Genomic DNA, 22,276 nt, shown 5'->3' with positions numbered 1-22,276 from the left:
TTTTTAAAAGCAAAAAAAACTCAAAAACAACTAAAGCAGAGCCTTAAGATTTTGTGACCAACCACCACCAGCTGTGGTCAGGATTGAAAAAGAATCAAAAGACACAATTTATGCAGGTGGAAGCTGTGTAAAAGTATGCCCTGTTCATACATTCCCCTCCATGGGTAGACTCAGTGCATGGAGAGAGAAGTCCATAGGTACACAAAAGTCTAAGAGACACATTTTGTGTGGACCTTAGGGGCGAGAGGCACAATATCTGGAGCTGGGCAGCAGGCCCAGCTGCAACTCTCCTTTCCAGAGTTACTGAGCATGTGCAGGGATGGTTACATTTCTGGGAAATGCTGTGTTGGAGTCAACTTCAGGTTATTTTATTTATTTATTACATATTTATACTGCCCAACAGCTGAGGCTGTCTGCGCAGTTTACAATTAAAACCACAATATACAAAATTCAAGTTTGAAAACTTTACAACTTTAAAAATGCCATATAAAACCAGAATCAGTTATCGTCCAGGGAAAGTTTGTCAAAAAAGATATGTTTCCAGGAGGCATTTGAAGGATGTCACCTTTTCCGCCTCCCGAACCACACGAGGGAGGGTTTTCCAGAGGTGGGGGCCACTACAGAGAAGGCGTCTGTTGGCCATTTATTACTAGTGCTACTTTGTTGTTGTTTATTCGTTCAGTCGCTTCCGACTCTTCGTGACTTCATGGACCAGCCCACGCCAGAGCTTTCTGTCGGCCGTCACCACCCCTAGCTCCCCCAAGGTCGAGTCCGTCACCTCCAGAATATCATCCCTCCATCTTGCCCTTGGTCGGCCCCTCTTCCTTTTGCCTTCCACTTTCCCTAGCATCAGCCTCTTCTCCAGGGTATCCTGTCTTCTCATTATGTGGCCAAAGTACTTCAGTTTTGCCTTTAATACCATTCCCTCAAGTGAGCAGTCTGGCTTTATTTCCTGGCGTATGGACTGGTTTGATCTTCTTGCAGTCCAAGGCACTCTCAGAATTTTCCTCCAGCACCACCGTTCAAAAGCATCTCTCTTCCTTCGCTCAGCCTTCCTTATGGTCCAGCTCTCGCAGCCATAGGTTACTACGGGGAATACCATTGCTTTAACTATGCGGACCTTTGTTGTCAGTGTGGTGTCTCTGCTCTTAACTATTTTATCAAGATTTGTCATTGCTCTCCTCCCAAGAAGTAAACGTCTTCTGATTTCCTGGCTGCAGTCAGCGTCTGCAGTAATCTTTGCGCCCAGAAATACAAAGTCTGTCACTGCCTCCACGTTTTCTCCCTCTATTTGCCAGTTATCAATCAAGCTAGTTGCCATAATCTTGGCTTTTTTGAGGTTTAACTGCAACCCGGCTTTTGCACTTTCTTCTTTCACCTTTGTCGTAAGGCTCCTCAGCTCCTCCTCGCTTTCAGCCATCAAAGTGGTGCCATCTGCATATCTGAGATTGTTAATGTTTCTTCCTGCGATTTTAACTCCAGCCTTGGACTCGTCAAGCCCAGCACGTCGCATGATGTGTTCTGCATACAAGTTGAATAGGTAAGGTGAGAGTATACAACCCTGCCGTACTCCTTTCCCAATCTTAAACCAGTCCGTTGTTCCGTGGTCTGTTCTTACCGTTGCTACTTGTTCGTTATACAGATTCCTCAGGAGGCAGACAAGATGTCTTGGTATCCCCATACCACCAAGGACTTGCCACAGTTTGTTATGATCCACACAGTCAAAGGCTATGCTTCACTTCCCACTGCAAAAAGCAGTCTCGAAGCGACTCACAAACGTTCAGCAACAATTCACAACACCTCAATCCAGATATGCGCCTCACAGGCTAGAATGCACCCCACAAAAGCAGCCCGCAGCAGCTGGCGTATAAGTAATGCTCAGGAAAATGTTGAATAGGTGATCATGACTTACCACACAGGGGCCTTTTTAAATATTTGTTTCCACGGCACTTTGGTCTGTTTGGATAAGGAGAGCCCCTTCATTAAGTCTTCGAATGGGATAATGATTTCTAGTACACAACAGAAACATGATGTATCTAAGTTCATGGTTAATAATATTACATGTGTACACATAGACTGCATGTGCTTCCAGGGGGAGGTACGTTTACACTTATTTTACCCCTCAGATGCCGTATAAAATAGTAGCTGCTCTATTTACTCCTTGATAGCCACAAACCTACATCCTAAGCAGTCGTTTAGGGATAACTTAGGAAAAAGGAAAGGAACCTCTCGTGCAAGCACTGAGTCATTGCTGACTCTTGGAGGGACGCCAGCTTTCGCTGACGTTTTCTTGGCAGGCCTTATAGCGGGGTGGTTTGCCGTTGCCTTCCCCAGCCATTATTACCTTTCCCCCAGCTAGGTGGGTACTCATTTTACCGACCTCGGGAGCATGGAAGGCTGAGTCGATCCGAGCCGGCTGCCTGAAACCAGCTGGGATCGAACTCAGGCCATGGGGAGAGTTTTGGCTGCAGAAACTGCTGCTTTACCGCTCTGCGCCACACGAGGCTTCCATAGGGATAACTTACCAGAGGTAAATAAGAACCATCTAGGGAGCAACTACCTACAGCTTCTCCTCAGGTGAGGCAGCCAGCCAGCCAGCCACAACTTCAAAATAAATACCATTGGGGAAAATCATAAGACTAGTTCTCATTGAGGCGGGGAAAAACATAAAACTAGTTCTCATTGAGGTAGTCAATCTATACCTGGGTTGTACCACTTTACATTGCAGGTCAGCATTCCCACGCCTGAGTGGCATCATACAAAACAGAAACAATAAAAAAGATCCCTGATCATAGAAAATTCCAAATCCAAATAATTTTATATGGTCGTAGACCAGCAGATTTTAACAATAATTTTATTTATTTATTTCTTACATTTGTATCCCATCTTATTCCTTCAAGGAACCCAAGATGGCATACGTAATCCTCCTCCTCTCCGATTTATCCTCGTGACAACAACCCAGTAAGGTAGGTTAGGCTGAGAGTCTGTGAGTGGCCCAAAGTCACCCAGTGAGCTTCCATGGCTGAGCGAGGACTTGAACCCGGATCTCCCGACTCCCAGTCCGACACTCTAGCCACTACGCCACACTGGCTGATCACAGAAAACTAGCATGTCACATAGAAGTCTAAGCTAGAACCCATCTCCCTGACATGCTAATTTTCTATATGGTAGGAACTTCATTTGTTTATTTAGTCTTGTGAATCCCGATTCACAGTTGGAAGTGGTACAGCCCAGACGCAGGTCTATCGCCTCCAGTGAAAACAAGTGAGGCCAGGCTAGTAGTTAAAAAAAAGTAAAAAGATTTCAGAAATCAGCAAACTTGGCCCTAAACAGCTGCACACCGGAACGTCTCCAATGAAAAATGGGAGGATGGAGTAGAAACCTAAGGGCTAGATCTAGAAGAGGGTGGGGAAGAAACCCAGTGCAGCTGGCTGATGAAGAGTCCTCTGGCTGCCCCAGCCTTCTCCGCTCCACACAGCCTCAGCTAGAAGGGCAGAATCACCCATCTAGCAAAAATGCAGGCAGAGTGGAGCGTGGAGGCGCCGCTCACCTCCACGCTTCTCTCGTCCTGCATGCGATGATCGTATAACATAAACATGATAAAATCTGGTTCCAAGCCTTTATTGTTGTGTTTTGCAGACTAGAGGCAGTTTCTATACACCATCCAAATTCACCTGCCATTTCTTCCTCAAAGAAATCCACGTCCTTTTAAATAAATGCACGCGAAGAGGATGAAACTGAACTATACCCTGAGTTTTCAACAGGTTACACACACATTCTCTCTCTCTCTCTTTTACTTATATATACTTATATATGGGTTCCAGATTATCAACCTGAGCCAGACAAAGCCAGTCTGAGCCACCAGGTGCTGGAAGGGCGAGGCTGCGGCGACAGGAAAGGTGTTTTTACCTTTTTCATGCAGGAGGTATTTGCACATGCAGTAGACCCAGAGCAACGTCAGCACACCTGAAAAGTAGAACACACTTTCCCATCCGTACCAGTCAAGGAGGAGGGACCCTGCTGCCCCCATCACCAGCGTCCTGGAAAGGGAGGGAAGAGTTAAAGGGGTGCGCTTGCATGCCATTTTCTATCATTTATCAAGGAACTTGAAAGAGAGCAGGGAGCACTGAACTGGGCAAACCGCATTAGGTTAGCATGCATCCGCTTACAACGATGGGGTTGGGTTGCACACTGGCTTGATATGCGCCACTCCTCTTCCAGATCCCCTTGTTATCGCTGATCTGAGATGGGAGAGAAGGGGTTTCATCTCCCCACCTTTTCCCTAAGGGCATGTCTACACCATGCCTTATCCCGGGGATTGTCCCAGGATCATCCCTGAGCGTCCACGTGATGCACAGGGGATCCCGGGAGCAGGGGGGGGATGATCCCTCCATTTTCCCAGAACAACCAGGACAGCTTTTAGTCCGATTTTTCCCATGGTCTTGGGATCATCCCGAGATCGTGGAAGGTGTGGGCGGCCATCCTGGTTTCGTCCCAGCTCCTCACGAGTAAACGCAAGGAGCTGGGAACCAGGCATGGGGCACAGAGCTCTTCAGGAGTTCTGTGCCCATCGGGGGTGGGGTGGGGGGAGCAGGAGCAGGAACCAGGCATGGGGCACAGAGCTCTTCAGGAGTTCTGTGCCCATCGGGGGTGGGGTGGGGGGAGCAGGAGCAGGAACCAGGCATGGGGCACAGAGCTCTTCAGGAGTTCTGTGCCCATCGGGGGTGGGGTGGGGGGAGCAGGAGCAGAGTTTCCCCCCACACACCTTTGGCGGAGGAGTGCTTGTGCACTTCTCTCCTGGTGTGTGTTTTGTTTTAAAAAATGGCTGCGCCATCCTTCCAGGATGTCAAGCGGCTATCTGGACACCCAGGGAGGATCATGGAAGCTGGTAAGTCCATGATCCCTTGTGGTGTAGACATGCCCTGTGTCTCTGGTAGCCTCCAGGCCAGGGAGAAAAGATTGAGGAGGGGAGTGGCTGGGGCCCACAGAGGGAGCCCAAGCCTCCGCAGGCCAGTTGAGAAACTTCCGCAGGCCAGATTAGGCCCAAGGGCTGGAGGTTCCTCACCCCTGATGTAGACCACATGCTTGGTACCATATTTAGCATCAGAAAACACTTGCAGGGATGAGGTCAAGGTTACTAATGACTCAAAATCCCAGGCAGACAAGACAAGAAGCCACGCGGTGATTTCAGATTGATTATCTATACCCTGGACAAGATTAGCGACCTGTCCAGGGGAGCGGAGGTACATTGATTGGTGCTTTGGGTTTTGTTTACTAAATAGTCGCCATGAGGGGTGGGCAGAAATCTGGATCAGAGCAGTGGCATGGGCGGAGGAAATTTAACCATGGCTGCAGAGAGACCCCAATCTGTACTACAACCCTGATGGGGATAAAGGGTTAAATCCTCTCTCAACTACAGCATGGTTTCAATCCATATCTGCCCCCCTGCCCACCCCACTTCATAGCTGCTATTGGCTCCAGAGGAACGCTCAATGTAAGCAAGTGTGAAATGAGGCACATGGAGGTAAAAAAACCCAACTTCAAGTATAAGCTGATGGGGTCTGAGTTAGCAGTGACAAAGAAAGAGATCTTGGGGTTATGGGGAGCAGGAGTAGGATTTGTCTTGTTCATCTCCATGACCCTGGCTATCTGAACTCACCCAAACTGAGATCCTGTTCCTATGGTGCTATACGTGAACGCTCTTTCACTTTCCCGGACCTTCCGGGAAAGTAAGCTGGCCAAGGCAGGAAAGTGGACCCCTAATAAAGAGTGAGAAGGGAAGAGAAGGAAATTCCATTATAAGCAACAAAGGGTTTGGGAGCAGGTCCTCCTCTTCAGCAGAGATCGTCTCTTCAGATTTTCTTCCTAAGCAAACTGTCATTTGATTTCACTCTTCACAGAGCTATTGCACTGCTTGTCAACATTCTGTTGCTGACAGCTTTTCCTACTGTAGCCGGGCTGTTGTGAACATTCTATGACATCACAGCTGCCGAGCCACGGGCTAGAAGGGCTTGCAGACAACATGTACATTACAGTATGTCTCAGCCTCCTTATATAAACCATCAAAGAGCCTATCACGAAGATGGGCAAATGACCAGGCTGCCGCTCTGGGCTGAGATGAAGGGGTTCTATCCCACTCCTCACTTTCCCTACAGCCCAGTATAGGGTGACCCTATGGAAAGGCCCACAGGACTCCTGTATCTTTAACAGTTGTACAGAAAAGGGAATTTCAGCAGCTGTCATTTGTCTGCAAGCAGCACTTGGTGAAACTCCCTCTTCATCACAACAGTTAAAGCTGCAGGAGCCCGGCCCTCTTTTGTATCTGGTCACTCTAGTATAGTTCCTGCAGCTTTAACTGTGGTGATGAAGAGGGAATTTCACCAGGTGCTACATTAATTTTAACTTTGCTGTTTTAAATTTGTATTTTTGCATTGCTGCTGTTTTTAACTTCGTTGTGCTTTTATACTGTATTTTATATTATGGTTTTATACTGTTGTTTTGTTTTGAATTGTCTTAATTTTGTAAACCACCCAGAGAACTTCGGCTATTGGGCGGTATAGAAATGCAAGCAATAAATAAATAAATAAATAAATGCATACAAATGACACCTGCTGAAATTCCCTTTTCTCTCCAACTGTTAAAGATACAGGAGCCCTGTCTTCCTTTCCATATGGTCACCCCATCCCTGTACAGAGATACTTTTCGACTTGGTCTGGACCCTGAGTCTGGTGCACCAACTATGACAATTTCTGAAAATCTGGTCAAGGTGACACATGCCATAATTACATTTATGTAGAGCTGCCTAGGAAGAATGTCTGGAATTGGACCAGAATGGAGTGGCCAGGTTGCTAACCGGGCATGTGACCCACTGATAGCAGGGGTGAGAAACCTCAGTGCCTGGGGTCAAATCTGGCCCTCCAAAGTTCCCCAGATAGCCATACTGCCTTCCCCTTTCCCCTTCAGCCACCAGTCTTTTGATGGTTTGCCCGCTTTGGGTACAGGTTTTCCCCGATTCTAAAAGGCTGAAATGCCTTCCTAAGGCTTAACTACTGGCAGAAAGAACTCTATGCTACAAGATGCTTTGTGTATTATTATTTTGTGTGTGTGTGTATTTGTTTTGCTTTCAATTCTGCCCACCCAAGAGCTTCTCCGAAATTGAATTCAGCTTCAGATTTGATTTGGGGGGGGGGGGCCAGAAAAGCAAAATATGATAAATAAACAAATAACTAAACAAATAGATACATAAAGTCCTCCCCTTGGGCACTGCAGTTATTAAAGGCACTGAGGGCCTTGCTAGACCTCGGCATGTCTTTCAGATATCAGATATCTCAGCCTGGCTGCTTCATCGTCGTTTGAAACTTAACATGGCAAAGACTGAATTGCTAGTTTTTCCTCCTAAACCTTCTCCTCACCTCTCATTCTCCCTTACTGTCAACGATGTCACGCTTACTCCGGTCAAGGAAGCTCGTAGTCTTGGCTTTATATTTGACTCCTCGCTCTCCTTTACTCCTCACATCGAGGCAGTAGCTAAATCCTGTCGTTTCTTCCTGTATAATATTGCCAGGATTCGACCATTTTTGTCTGTCTCTTCTGCCAAGACTCTCGTTCACGCACTGGTTATCTCTCGGTTGGACTACTGCAACCTTCTTCTCTCTGGCCTTCCTTCGTCTCACATCAGTCCGCTGGTCTCTGTCCACCACGCTGCCGCTAAGATCATCTTCTTGGCCCGCCGCTCTGACCATGTCACTCCACTTCTGAAATCACTTCATTGGCTTCCAATTCACTTCAGAATCCAATGTAAACTTCTCCTACTGACCTTCAAAGCTCTTCACTGCCTAGCTCCTGCCTATCTCTCCTCTCTCATCTCACACTATCGCCCCGCTCGGGCTCTCCGCTCCTCTGATGCCATGCTTCTCGCCTGCCCAAGGACCTCCACTTCCCTTACTCGGCTTCGTCCTTTTTCTTCTGCTGCCCCTTATGCCTGGAACGCTCTTCCAGAACACTTGAGAACTACAAACTCAATCACTGCTTTTAAGACTCAGCTCAAAACTTTTCTTTTCCCTATAGCCTTCAAATATTGAGTTTGTTCTGACTTTACACTGTTGGTTTTCCCCTACCCTGTGCCTGTTTACACTTCCCTGTGCCTGTTTGCATTCTCCTTCCCTCTTTATTGTTTACTACAACTTATTAGATTGTAAGCCTACGCGGCAGGGTCTTGCTATGTACTGTGTTATCTGTACAGCACCATGTACATTGATGGTGCTATATAAATAAATAATAATAAAAATAATAATAGACCTACCTGCAAATCCGTGCGGGATGAGGGGCCAGCCTGCGGTAGAAGTAGCTCGGGCTGTCGCTCCTTTCCACACATCAGACACGACGGGCTGCACAAAAGCCCTGTCGCGTCCACCATTTTAGTTTAGTTTTAAAGGGGACGGATGCGCAGGAGCGCACCAGCGATTAAGGTATGGGTGTTTTTTTATAAAAAAGGCTTCCCCGCTTCCCCCCTGGCTCTGATTTTCCCCCCCCCCCGGCTCCAATTTCCGTCCCCCCGGCTCCGATCTTTCCCCCTCATCTCCCCCCGGCTCTGATCTCCCCCCCCCCCCCCACGATCACTGATTCCCCCCCCAGGCCCCGATTTTGTCCCCTGGCTGCGATCTCCCCACCCACCCCATCTCCCTACCCTGCCCCGATGGGCTCAGCACTCCTGCGGAGCGCTGCGCCCCATCCGCCACTTTTCCTGGCTACTCGGGAGTAATTACGGTAGCCAGGAAAAGTGGCAGACCGGTCTACACACCTGCGGTCTTGGGCTCAGCCCGAGACCGCGAGAAATACCGGGCCAGAAGCGGTGCCGGTTATCACGGGCCAAGGGAGGGTTACCCCTGCCTGAGCCCGGGATCCCCTGTGCGCCATTTGGACGCACAGGGGCGAGCCTGGGCCTCGCACCGGGCTAACCCACCATCTAGCAAGGCCCAGAGTCATCGTTCATGGCTGTGAATTGACTAAGGCACCACCATCGCCCCGGTCCCCATGTCTTGGGTGGATGAAATTCTCGGAAGCAGATCGACTGACCTTGCAACAGCCCCATGAGGAACCTGGAGAAGGTCATAAGAACCAGGTGGGCAGAGCCGACATAGACGAGCAGAGGGGTGATGGCAGTGATAGACGCCCAGGCTGATGCAGAGAGAAGGAGGACTTTCTCTCCTCCTATCCTAGAAGACAGAAGAGAATCAAGGTATTGGCCGCAAAGGTGCTTTCTGCACCATGGATTGATGCCCATATATATATTTCGTAGTAATAAATAAATCCGATACCCATGGTTTAAGACAGGATTGGAATAGAGAATTGGAGTGTCCTATTCTGCCTAATCAATGGATTGTTGCCTTAGCGTCTGTAACTGAAGCATCTATGGATCTTAGCTACGTCTCATTCAGCAAAATAATTTGTTTTGGGTTTGCAATAAGGGTCTGCCTAACTTACACAATTGCTGGAGATGTAATGGATCTAATGCATCTTTAATTCACATGTTTTGGCAATGCCCAGTAGTTGCCCCCTTTGGGGAGGAGGTTATAATAAGGATAAACTTTGTATTGGAACAATCTTTAATATGGAATGATGTGCATGTCCTCCTAAATTACCTACTGGCTTCTTGGAAGTTAACACAAGGTCAATGAAGATGGATCTTCAGAGCCCTTATGACAGCTAAAAGACTTATATTATCACATTGGAAGGATAAATGCTCATCTCCAATAATGCAATGGACTGAGGACTTAACAACGCTCTCAACATTTGAACGTGTGTTATACAGGCGTAACTTGCGATTGAATATGTGCCTAGATATTTGGTCTGCTTTTCTTGAAGGGAAAGGAAAGGAACCTTTCGTGCAAGCACTCAGTCATTACTGACTCTTGGAGGGACGCCAGCTTTCACTGACGTTTTCTTGGCAGGCCTTATAGCGGGGTGGTTTGCGTTGCCTTCCCTGGCCGTGATTACCTTTTCCCCAGCTAACTGGGTACTCATTTTACCGACCTCGAGAGGATGGAAGGCTGAGTCAACCCGAGCCAGCTGCCTGAAACCAGCTTCCGCTGGGATCGAACTCAGGCCAAGGGGAGAGTTTCAGATGCAGAAACTGCTGCTTTACTGCTCTGCGCCACACGAGGCATAAATCTCCCCCCCCCTTTTTTTTTAAATTAATGGCATATCTGATGAAAAATGAGAATATTGGCATCAGTTCTAGGAAGATAATAAAGCAATGAAATTCAGCAGTGTCCATACCGATCACTCAGATGGCCCCCAAGAATCTGAGTTAAACAATAGCCCCAGAAGAAGCTGCTCAGTACAATGCCGGACTGTTTCTTGTCCCAGTCAAAGCGAGCGCTCATGGCAACGACACAGATGGGCATCGTGACCCGGGCGCAGTAGAGTAAGCAGGTTCCGAGCAGCAGCATCAAGGTCCATATTCGAGATTCAGGCCTGCAAACACCAGAAAACGGGAGGTCATGTTGTTGTTCTATACCATGTTTAATAGAATCCAAATTCATAGATTCTTACCCAGTTGGGAAAGTAAAGCGTAACTCCTTGGGAAGAAACTGGCATATCATAAGAATGGAACTTGGCATGAGGTACAGAAGATGCATCCAGCGAATCTTGGCTTTCATTTTTTAATTTTTTTAAAAGGAGCAAGTTTCTAAACCCGTAAGATTGCAAAGACAGTCTTGATAACATAGAATCATAGAATAGCAGAGTTGGAAAGGGGCCTACAAAGCCATCAAGTCCAACCCCCTGCTCATTGCAGGAATCCACCTTAAAGCATCCCTGACAGATGGCTGTCCAGCTGCCTCTTGAAGGCCTCTAGTGTGGGAGAGCCACAACCTCCCTAGGTAATTGGTTCCATTGTTGTACTGCTCTAACAGTCAGGAAGTTTTTCCTGATGTCCAGCCGGAATCTGACTTCCTGTAACTTGAGCCCATTATTCCGTGTCCTCCATATTTTGTGGAGAGGGGAGAGAAATGGACAAGATGCCCTGAGTGGTCCATCTTCCCTGAGTGTGACTGCCGCCTCATCCTCACTTCCCTTGCTGCTGCCCAATCCGCATGGCTGCCCAGAAGAGGAGAGGGCAAGGTGAGCAGTGCCGGCTCCAGGATTTTCGAGGTCCCTTTGGCAAGAGACCCTCCATGGCCACCCTTCCCCAGACAGTCTTCCACTGTCACCAGCTGCCATTGCTCCTCATCCTCTTCTTTCACAGCATCGTTCCTCTTGCAGTGGCATCTGCTGCTTCTCCTTCTCACTACCACCGTTGTCCGAGCAGGAGGCTGGTTGCAATGGTGATGGAGAAGCAACCCCAGGAGGCTCTTGTCAGTGGGCCAACCATGCCTACCCTTGATGTTGGCCTGAAGCCCTAAACTACTTGGGACCAGGATACCTGAGAGAGCACCTTCTCCCCTACCAACCTGCCCGGTCACTGAGGTCATAGAATCATAGAATAGCAGAGTTGGAAGGGGCCTACAAGGCCATCGAGTCCAACCCCCTGCTCAATGCAGGAATCCACCCTAAAGCATCCCTGACAGATGCTTGTCCAGCTGCCTCTTGAAGGCCTCTAGTGTGGGAGAGCCCACAACCTCCCTAGGTAACTGGTTCCATTGTTGTACTGCTCTAACAGTCAGGAAGTTTTTCCTGATGTCCAGCCGGAATCTGACTTCCTGTAACTTGAGCCCATTATTCCGTGTCCTGCACTCTGGGAGGATCGAGAAGAGATCCTGGCCCTCCTCTGTGTGACAACCTTTTAAGTATTTGAAGAGTGCTCTCATGTCTCCCCTCAATCTTCTCTTCTCCAAACTAAACATGCCCAGTTCTTTCAGTCTGTCCTCATACGGCTTTGTTTCCAGACCCCGATCTTCCTCATTGCCCTCCTCTGAACACGCTCCAGCTTGTGGATAATGTCAAAGGAGAGAGAAACATGGGACTTAAAATAAGTAAAGAAAATGAAAGTTGAGCTTCTCAGAAGACCAAGTGACGTGTACCAATGGCTAGTAGTCCTGATATTATATGCTACCTCTAGTATCAGAGACAGTGTGCCTATGTACACTAGTTGCTGGGGAACATGGGCAGGAAGGTGCTCTTGCATTCAGGTCCTGCTTGTGGGTATCCCATGAGCAGCTGGTTGGCCGCTGTGTGAACCGAATGCTGGACTAAATCGACCCTTGGTCTGATCCAGCGGGGCTCTTCTTATTTCTTAACTTCCACACCTGTGTGGTTTAATCACATAATGAATTACACAAAGCCCAGACTAGGAGGAACCTCTGCGTGAGCCACATAAAAGGGAGAAGGCTGTAGAAAAAGAGCATAATAAATAAATGAATGAATGGATAAATAAATAAATAACTCCCTCTCCCCATGTCTGAAGCCCAAGGGGGTGAAGGAAATCTTCATATGGGGAGGGCAATATTGTTGCAACCCGTTGAACAAGCCCTGATAAAAAGTAAGACGCAGAAATGCATCTGGCTTTTCTGCAATAAATTCATTTATAGCATCCTGTGGAAAATGTGGGTAGGGAGACTTTTTTCCTCCCTCTCTTACAATACTAGAACCCAGTGGCATCATCTCTTGAAGCTGATTGGTGGGAGATTCAGGACAGGTAAAAGGAAGGGCTTCTATACACAGCACATAGTTAAATTTTGGAACTCACTACCACAAGATGTAGTGATGGCCACCAATTGGGATGGCTTTAAAAGGGGGTTGGATAAATTCCTGGAGGAGAAGGCTAGCAATGGCTAACAGCCCTGATGGTTATGTGCGACCACCAGTATCCGAGGCAGTAAGCTTGCGTGCACCAGTTGCTGGGGAACATGGGTGGGAGGGTGCTGTTGCACCATGTCCTGCTTGTTCATCCCTGGCCGACGGCTGCTTGGCCACTGTGTGAACAGAGTGCTGGACTAGATGGACTCTTGGTCTGATCCACCCTGGCTCTTATGTTCTTAATGACCAGGTTCAGACAATCAGCAGGGAAAAGAAGCCACTGTGGCTTGTTGTAAGAGTTATGGGGTGGTTTGGAAGCCACTCCCGCCACACACCTCCCTGAACTTGGATCGCCAGAGCAGTCTGCACTGCGGCGAAGGTAATTAGGGAGTTGGGAGTCATGCAAGCAGCATGCACTGGGAAAGGAAGCCACGCTTGCTTCTTTCCCTCCGCTGATCGTCCAAACCCAGCCAATGTTTTCATGGCAGAGACAAAATTTAAACCTGTGTTAAGGCTTGATTTCTTGGCCACTACACTACACTGGCTCTTCTATATTGCGTGGCTATCATATCTCCTCTGTATCCTTCATGCTTGTTACACCCAATCCAGTCCAGATGACATAACGAAGCTAACACAGGATGGGCAGGTTCCCTCCAGGGCCTCAGCAAATCCAACTGGTCTCCCGTTCCATAGCAGCTCCTTAAATTGTCACAGGCCTTCAAGAGATCTGCCATTCACCTGTCATTCTGAACGGAGCTGGCACAATTGCCCCAGCGGTGGAAGGATTAGCAGTACTGACAATTACTTGGCAGGACTCCCAAGCCTTTGCATGAGAAGGAAGGAAGAAAACTCTTGTGTCCCTCTGCAAACACAGTAGTTGGCAAGAGATAAGTGTCCTAACATTATTAACAGAAAAGCAATGGATTTTTTTTTTAAAAATGCAGCAAACCACCCAGCGTTAGGCTGTTTTTGAACAGAATAGCCATCAAGTTGTATTTATTTTCTTCTCCACATTGGAGATCTTTCATAAAAGCCAGTGTTTCTCACTGAGAAAAAAATTCAAGACTCGACACATCCTACCCAAATTTCTACCAAGTAAGTCCCATTTGTTTCGTATGGGGACTGTACCTAACCTGGATCGTGTGTCCGCATTCTCATAAATATATATATATATATATATATATATATATATATATATATATATAATTCTTACAATGGCAATATCCAACAAGGGACATGTCTACACTGGGGAGGGAAGGGGGGAGGATCTCACAATATGCTGATCGTGAGATCCTCCCCTTTGTCCACACATGGCGCACAACGTCCAGGGAGGAAGGAGGATGTCATGCCCGCCATTTTGTTTTTTTGGTTTTTTTTATGGAAGATGAGTGCATGAGAGCTCCAACAAAAAGGTCAGGGTTTTTTTAAAAAAAAACACGATCCCGCTCGCCCACTCCACCCTTGATGGGCACAGAGTGCCTGAAGAGCTCCGTGTCCCGTGCCTGGCTCCTCGCGTTTAGTCACGAGGAGCCAGGACGAAATTGGGACGGCCGCCCACACGTCCCGCAGTCTTGGGACGATCCCAAGACAGCGGGAAAAGTCAGGCTAAAAGCCGTCCCGGTTATCCGGGGGAAATGGAGGGATCTTCCCTTCCTGCCCCTGGGATCCCCTGTGCTTCATGTGGACGCACAGGGATGATCCCAGGACGATCCCCGGGATAAGACGTGGTCTAGATCAAACCAGTCCATACTCCAGGAAATAAAGCCAGACTGCTCACTTGAGGGAATGGTATTAAAGGCAAAACTGAAGTACTTTGGCCACATAATGAGAAGACAGGATACCCTGGAGAAGAGGCTGATGCTAGGGAAAGTGGAAGGCAAAAGGAAGAGGGGCCGACCAAGGGCAAGATGGAGGGATGATATTCTGGAGGTGACAAACTTGACCTTGGGGGAGCTAGGGGTGGCAACGGCCGACAGAAAGCTCTGGCGTGGGCTGGTCCATGAAGTCACGAAGAGTCAGAAGCGACTGAACGAATAAACAACAGACAGACATGCCGTATGTCATTCTGCTAGCACAAACAATGATGCACTAACAGAAACCAGGTTACGGATTATGAACAAGAGGGGAATACAACTAAAGTTATATTTGCACAAGCATGGTTGCACAAGCTGTTGGACATAACAGCCGCGCAGCACACTGTGCAACTGATTGTACATTACACTTGCACAGCCCATTGCGCATGATGTGGGTGCAACCCATTGCACAAGCGTCATTTGCAGCCACTCGCACAACGGAAAGGTTCAGGCTGAAAGAAGCAGGGCATGGACCTTCTAAATCGAGGAAAGGAAACCTTCAGAACCCAGGTCTAATAAAGGCAGAAGCGGTTCTCCATTTGGCCTGGCAGCTTCCTCCTCTGTTTCCACCTTTTCTGTCATGGAGGAAAAGGCATTTGTCTCTGCCGATTGAAGATAAGACTTTTTCCCTGTGGGGCAACGAGGGCAGAGCCAGGGGAGGAAGCTGGTGAATCTCCCACCTATCAGCTTCATGGGATGACCACACTGGCTGTTAGTATTATGAGAAAGGGAGAAAAATGTCTCCTTATTTTTTATTTATTTACAATATTTATATACCGCTCCCCATTGAACTTTTCAGAGCGGTGTACAAGATAAAATGAAAATAAAAACAGAACAAAATACTTAAAACAGATTTTCCCTATCCACTCCCTACACCTTCTTCTACATTCCCTTTTACTTGAATCTCACTATTTTGTGACATTTAGGTTGGTCCACATTGGTTTATTTATTTTCTGCCTTTCTTCCAAGGAGCTCAAGGTGGTGTGTACGTTGTCCCTCCCCACCCTAATTTTAACCTCACAGCAACCTTGGGTGTTAGATTAGTCTGATTTAGTAACTGGCTGAAAATAATATACCCAGTGCATTTCATGGCTGTAGATCAGGGGTAGGCAACTTGTGGCCCTCCAGATGGTGTTGGACTGCAATTCCCAACATACCTCACCACTAGCTATGCTAACTAGGGCTGATGGGAGTTGCAGTCCAACAACATCTGAGAGGGCCCGAGTTGTCCACCCCCTGCTGTAGGTATTGCCCTCGTGTGGAATTTTTCTATGGGCTGTCATGATGGGGCTTAAGCTATTTGTTTTCTTTTCAGATTCTGAATCAGACTTGGAGGCAGAACTAGAAGAAGCTCAGCCAAGACAGGAAGTGGTGGTGGGGATTATCCAAGTCTCTCCAGGAGGAGTCAAGGAGGAATCTTCCCAGGAGCTTATCAGACAGGAAGTCCAGGCTCAGAGATCATTTCCCCCCTCCCACCCTTGGGAACTCAGCCTTTGCCAGAGTAGAAGGGAGCACCAGAATTGACAGAACCCAGAATCCATCGCAGGGTCAAGCGGGCAGAGTTGGGAGGAGGTGGGAGGGGGGGTTGCCAGACTAGCTGCACATCAGAAGGTGGGTCAAGAGGACCCTCGCTGAAGGAGGAGTCCGGTAAAAACCTGTCAGGCATGGCAGCAAACAGTCCATTTAGTTGACAGGCAACTCCCTTGTTTTGTTTGTCTAATTAACCTTAGAGGATAGCTCCTAGCACTCACACTCCCTTCAGGTATGAAGAGGTGTTTTTAATTGAATAAAGATTTTGTACATTGCCCAGCAAATCTCTTTGCTGTCTCACATTTTGGTGGGAGGGCTTGGAATCACAACAGGGACCAACACAGACACATATGGTTCGTTTTTCTATATTAAGAGAGGAAGTTGCTCCCTAAACCAAGGGTATTGAAGCTCAGGTTGGTGGGCCTAATCCAGCCCGCCTGGGATCCCAGTCTCCATGGTTCCCCAGAAGGCCCCGCCCCCTCATGCTGGCCCCACCCTCTTTCCTCTTCCATTCGGTACTTTCTCAGCTTTTGCATATTTCTTCCCCGATTCTAAAACGTTGAAATGCCGCTCCTAAAGATCGGTTATTAAGAAGACAGAGCTTTAAGCTAAACTAGGCCGGCATTTTGGCCCCGCCCCTTCTGCCTTTGACCCTGCCCACCCTTGGAATGCAGCCCCCCGAGACCTTGCCCATCCTTCTTGTAAAGGTTTCTGTATCCCATTTATTGGCCCAGGACGTCAGTTTACAAGGCGTTTAGAAGGATTCTTCCTTGTTTGCCGGAGCCGCCACAAACACAAACATCCGTTAACAATTAACTAACCACACACAGAAAAAATCCCAACCTAAAGAATGATTAACCAAGTTTTGGTCATGCACTCAGATGTTACATATTGTACATTATCCCTAGTATCTTTCATGCTCAGCCTAAAGTGGAACAGGCAAGATGCACAGGCAGCCCAAAAGCACCTGATTCTCTAGTAAAAACCGTGTGCGTACATGTGTGTGTGTGTGTGTGTGTGAGAGAGAGAGAGAGAGAGAGAGAGGAAGGAATTGGAGCTTCCATTTCTACCTACAATTATGAACTGTTACCCACCAACTCTTGGCCACACTTCCGAGATCTGACTCAGGTAGGCATGTTTGTCATGGTTTTGCTAAATGGCACAGCAGAGTTGCGAAAGAGGCCTCAACAAAAAATGTCCAGTTTTTCCAGCTGCTCTGGAAAGGATACAATATGAGGTAAGAAGGGACGGCCAAAAAGCTGGACTCAGAGAATGGGATCTCAAATCAAAATGATAAGATCGTAGCTTTTACTGGACCAACTCATACCAATGACGGCTGCTGCTTTTCCCTCATTGTGCATTTGCATAGTTGCACAGCAGCTTTTAACTAGTTTGATACTGATCTGATTCCCTTTGCTAGGGGAGTTTTCTAAATTTAGATTGCTAACCCTACACCGATCTGAATACCTGGGGAGGCAGTGACAATGTAAATATTTTCCACTTAAACAATAATAGCAATGACAAAACCTTATTAACATATACAGTGCTAAAGCAGCCAACGTAAGAGAACAACATATCTATACTGTCAGCTTAAAAATGGTTAAGCAGTCACTATCTTTTCCCATTATGGTAAGGGAGAACTAGAAATGTTCACTTAGGAATGGGCAGAAGGCAGATTTCCAAATGCTTTCGACTTCAATTCCCAGCATTCCTGATCACTAGCCATGCTGACAGGGGTTAGATCCAGAGCTCCATCAGATGAGCGTTTTATTGCACGCGCGCTACTGGGCACTCAAAGATTTTCGCGGGTGCTTCTCTCTCACCATCATCTGCCTCCCGCCGACAAAAAACACCCCAGTAAGTCCGACTTATTTTTAAAGATGGAAGTTGCCGCTATCTCCTGCTGTGTGCAGGAGAAGCAGCGGGATCAAAACGGCCCACTGAAAGGGCCAGTGCATGTTGTTTACTTCTTCTTTCAAAAGAGGAAGTAATGAGGGACAAACGCTCAGGCGGAGAAGCGCTGGTAAGCAAACACAATTTCCCCTTGTGTGATGACGCTCCTACACTATTGCTTTATAGCGGTATTGAAGTGCTCTAACAACAGTTGGGGCACAATCCACATTCCATATGCCACTTTCATACAGCTTTTTATTCTACATTTGTAATGATTTGACACAAGGTGTAGAACTGGCCTGGGACTTCTGGGACTTGAAGTCCCAAATATCTACCTTCTGTCCCCTCAGTCTCAGAGATATGCATGTCTACTCAGAAGTAAATCCTATAGTGTTCAATGGGGATTATTTCCAGGTAAGTGTGGATAAGATTGTAGTCTAAATAAAGCATTATTATCAAACTATGATTCCCAGGATTCTTTGGCGTAAGCCAGGATAGTTAAAGTGGCATAAAACTAAGGTCTTAGCTAGACCTAAGGATTATCCCAGGCAAATGGAGGGGTCGTCCCTGCCTGCTCCTGGGATCCCCTGTGTGTCATCTGGATGCACAGGGATGATTCCGGGACAATCCCAGGATATAGGCCTGGTCTAGCCATGGCCTGAGACACATTTGTAGTGTAAATACACCTGAAATCTCCTAATGCTTTTGAAAAATACTCTTGCTTGAACCCTCTTCTAGACGCTTACTTTTTGCAGCCCTGATCAAGGGTGCAGATACTCACATACAGAAGAACTCTTCTGTTTGCGGAAAGATTTTGATCCACGGGAGCATTTCTGCTAACCAAACAGGGGAGGGAAATTTAGTTGATTCCCTTCTCCACTTCATTTGCCTATGCCCCCCCCCAATCTGCTCCAGGGGGGCTCTAAAAAGTGGGGGAGGAAAACCAGCAAAAAGTGCCGCTCCTATTTGAAGAACTCCATTCAGGGGGTTGCTCTGCTCTGTAAGTATGTCCTTACACCTATACACACACAGAGAAAGAGAGAGAGACCAGACACAACACAACACAAAGTCTTGGCTTCCATTCACCAGAATGTGGCACCCAGGTTGTAAGCCAAAATCACAACACTCCAGCTGGTTATGTTTGGGTCTTAAAGCTACTTTTGCCAAGTGAGCAAGTTCTTGCCAAAAGAAACCCAGGGTTTATGGAAAGGACCCAAACAAAATGGATATGAATAAACTGCTTAGAAAGAAGGTAGCTTGTGTGGGAGACGAACTAACCTTCATGGCGGAGTGAGCATAGCAAAGCCAGCTTCTTATTTTAGTTTGACTTTTCTATTTCACTTTCAAAAATGAATAGAAATGAGGGTGGTGGGAGATTCCAGACTGAAGATGAATGCACATTTACAAACTGAACCACAGTAATACATTTTATCGGGGGCGGGGGGGGACGCCCATGTTTTGCAAGATCACTTTTTCTCTTACGAATTTATACTTTCTGTCTATTACCATTGCATGGTGTGGGGAATGTGGAGCGAGAGACATTTTTCTTCCTCACCCATAATACAACCATAATACTAGAACCCCGTGGAGTCATCCCATGAAGATGATTGGTGAGAGATTCAGGACAGATCAAAGGAAGGACTTCTTCACACAGCGCATAGTTAAATTATAGAATTCACTACCACAAGATGTGATGATGGACACCAATTTGGATGGCTTTGAAAGGGGGTTAGATGAATTCCTGCAGCAGAAGGCTACCAATGGCTACTAGTCCTGATGGCTATGTGCCACCTCCAGTATCCGAGACAATAAGCCTACATACACCAGTTGCTGGGGAACATGGGTGGGAGGGTGCTGTTGCACTCATGTCCTGATTGTGGGTTCCTGGTTGACAGCTGGATGACCACTGTGTGAACAGGATGCTGGACTAGATGGGCCCTTGCTCTTCTTATGGCTCTTATTTCACCATTTCATTTATTACATTTGTATACTGCCCCAGAGTTGAAGCTATCTGGGCGGTTCACAAAAATGAAAATTTTTAAGTCTTTGTCACAGGTTTGGGGTGTTGTGCCTGTCCTACCATACAGGAAAGGAAAAGGAAAGGAACCTCTCGTGCAAGCACTTGAGTCATTACTGACTCCTAGAGGGACGCCTGCTTTCGCTGACGTTTTCTTGGCAGACTTTGTAGCGGGATGGTTTGCCATTGCCTTCCCCAGTCGTAGTTACCTTTCCCCCAGCTAGCTGGGTACTCATTTTACCGACCTTGGAAGGATGGAAGGCTGAGTCGACCTGAGCCGGCTGCCTGAGAACCAGCTTCCGCTGGGATCGAACTCAGGCCGTGGGGAGAGTTTCGGCTGCAGTAGCTGCCGCTTACCACTCTGCACCACACTCTGCGCCATACAGACAGCTCCCTAATCTAAAATAGCCACTCACCAGGATACAATAGACCACATAACACAGACACAAATACAGAGGTTATACCAGCCTTCTTCATCCCAAGGTGTGTTGGACTACAACAGCTCCCATCATACCCAGCCAGCATGGCCATTGGCTGGAAATGATGGAGTTGTAGTTCAGCACTTCTGGAGGGTGCCAGTTTGGGCAAGGCCATCAGCAACCCCAGACATACAGTCGAGCAACAGGGCCAAATAACATTTAGGTCTTGTTCCGCAGCATAAAAAGGGCACACAGGTCAGTTTCCACATACAACCAATGGATGCAAACCTAATATTAAAAAATGGCAACATCTAGAAACCAGCAAGAGAAACCAGTCTCCCAGGAGACGGTCCTGCTGACTGGAAAATCGCTGGTCTTCAACAACTTCAAAGGGAGCCTCCGATGTGAAATTGCTGAACTAGATTTTATCAGCCACTTTGATTTCATTCATTAGAATTTAATTGAGGCAAGTGGCTTATCTCCTAATACTACTGGTGTTAAATCAACACAGCAGTGCTCAGAAGATAACATTATCACCAAATACTCCTATTGTGTTTGCCCAGTTTTTAATCTTGTATACATTTGAGTTATATATTGAAATATGCACACCACCATGGTTTGTGCATTTGATGGCCTTTTCATCTCACTGTTTACATTTCCACCTGTCTATACATGGATGTATCTGCCAACGGAGGCTAACACTTCATGCATCTCACTAAGCATACTCTAACTCAGGTGTAGGCAGACTTCAGACTTGCAGGATGTACTTTAAAACACACACACACACACAGAGAGAGAGAGAGAGAGAGAGAGAGAGAGAGAGAGAGAGAGAGTCCACAAACTGGTTCCTGGTGCAAAGCAATTCACTTAGAACTAAGGAATTCTGAGCCCAGGAATTTGAACCTAGAGTCCTTCTACATTTCTGGCTACCCCAAAATTCTTTCATTTCAGCTATATAATTGGGGTGGGTGCGTGGGTTTTTTGTTGATGCTATTGTTAAACAATTAGGAGTCAGAAATCCTTGCCAATATCCTGCAAATCACCCAGAGATCTACCAGTAGAAGAGACCTACCCTTTGACCATGGTTGCTCTAGCTCATAAAAAACTTGTGCCACAATAATTGTGTTAAGTCTTTAAGATGCCACAATCCTCTCTGCTGTTTTTGCTGCTACAGATTCACACGGCAGCCCCTCTGTAATTCGTATTTAACTCATTTCTGTATTTCACAACAGAGCTGGTAATTGATCTAACATTTCATCAAGTAACACGGACTAGCCAGTCACACCTTCAGGAAGAAAAAAGAAAAGCTGGGAAATCCCCAAATCTAACAAATAGGAAAGATATCACAAAAGAGATGGAAGCCAACTTTTGTATCCAACATTTCAAAGACCTGCTACGCATGCATCAGATTTGAAAGCTTGGATTCCAAAGTTTGCTTCAGGACTGGCCCGGAGGGGCACCCCAAAGCTGTGGACGCCACAGAATCTCACCTGGACCAAAAGGAATCAGCCGCTCCATCCTTTTTCATGTCTTCGTCATGATGGTGGTGATGTGAACTTCTGGAGGGATGCAGTTTTTGATGCGTTTGGTGGTGGAGAGAGAGCAGATCAGTCCCATACACTTGCGCTCCATTTTGGCTGGCACTCAGGGCCATTCAACTTCTAATTAAAAATAATAATTAACAAGGACAAGGAGGAGGTATCCGGTGCAGCGGCTGTTGTGGCTCCTGTCTACACCTATAAGGAAATCAGACTGACACCAAAGGTCAGCTTGCCGGAGGAAGTGGGGGAGAAAAAAGGGGGAGAGACGCAGAATGGCTAGGTGAA

The 22,276-nt window shown here is 47.1% G+C and overlaps 1 protein-coding gene across 1 annotated transcript in view; it reads right to left on the bottom strand.

Annotated features, from left to right (window-relative positions):
* Positions 1–22,276, bottom strand: part of SLC17A9 (solute carrier family 17 member 9) — a 39,338-nt gene extending 17,062 nt beyond the window's left edge. The window contains exons 1-6 of the mRNA XM_063147014.1: positions 21,941–22,276; positions 10,279–10,476; positions 9,076–9,215; positions 5,660–5,759; positions 3,910–4,040; positions 1,913–2,009 (exon numbers count right to left, since the gene is read on the bottom strand). Of these exons, the coding sequence (XP_063003084.1) occupies positions 1,913–2,009; positions 3,910–4,040; positions 5,660–5,759; positions 9,076–9,215; positions 10,279–10,476; positions 21,941–22,104 (830 nt within the window). The 5' untranslated portion in view covers positions 22,105–22,276. The remainder of the gene's footprint in view (positions 1–1,912; positions 2,010–3,909; positions 4,041–5,659; positions 5,760–9,075; positions 9,216–10,278; positions 10,477–21,940) is intronic.

The sequence above is a fragment of the Elgaria multicarinata genome, chromosome 1, assembly GCF_023053635.1.
Source record: "Elgaria multicarinata webbii isolate HBS135686 ecotype San Diego chromosome 1, rElgMul1.1.pri, whole genome shotgun sequence".
Classification (NCBI taxonomy): Eukaryota; Metazoa; Chordata; class Lepidosauria; order Squamata; family Anguidae; genus Elgaria; species Elgaria multicarinata.
Note: the sequence above shows the minus strand (reverse complement) of the source record. Positions and strands in the feature narration are given on the sequence as shown.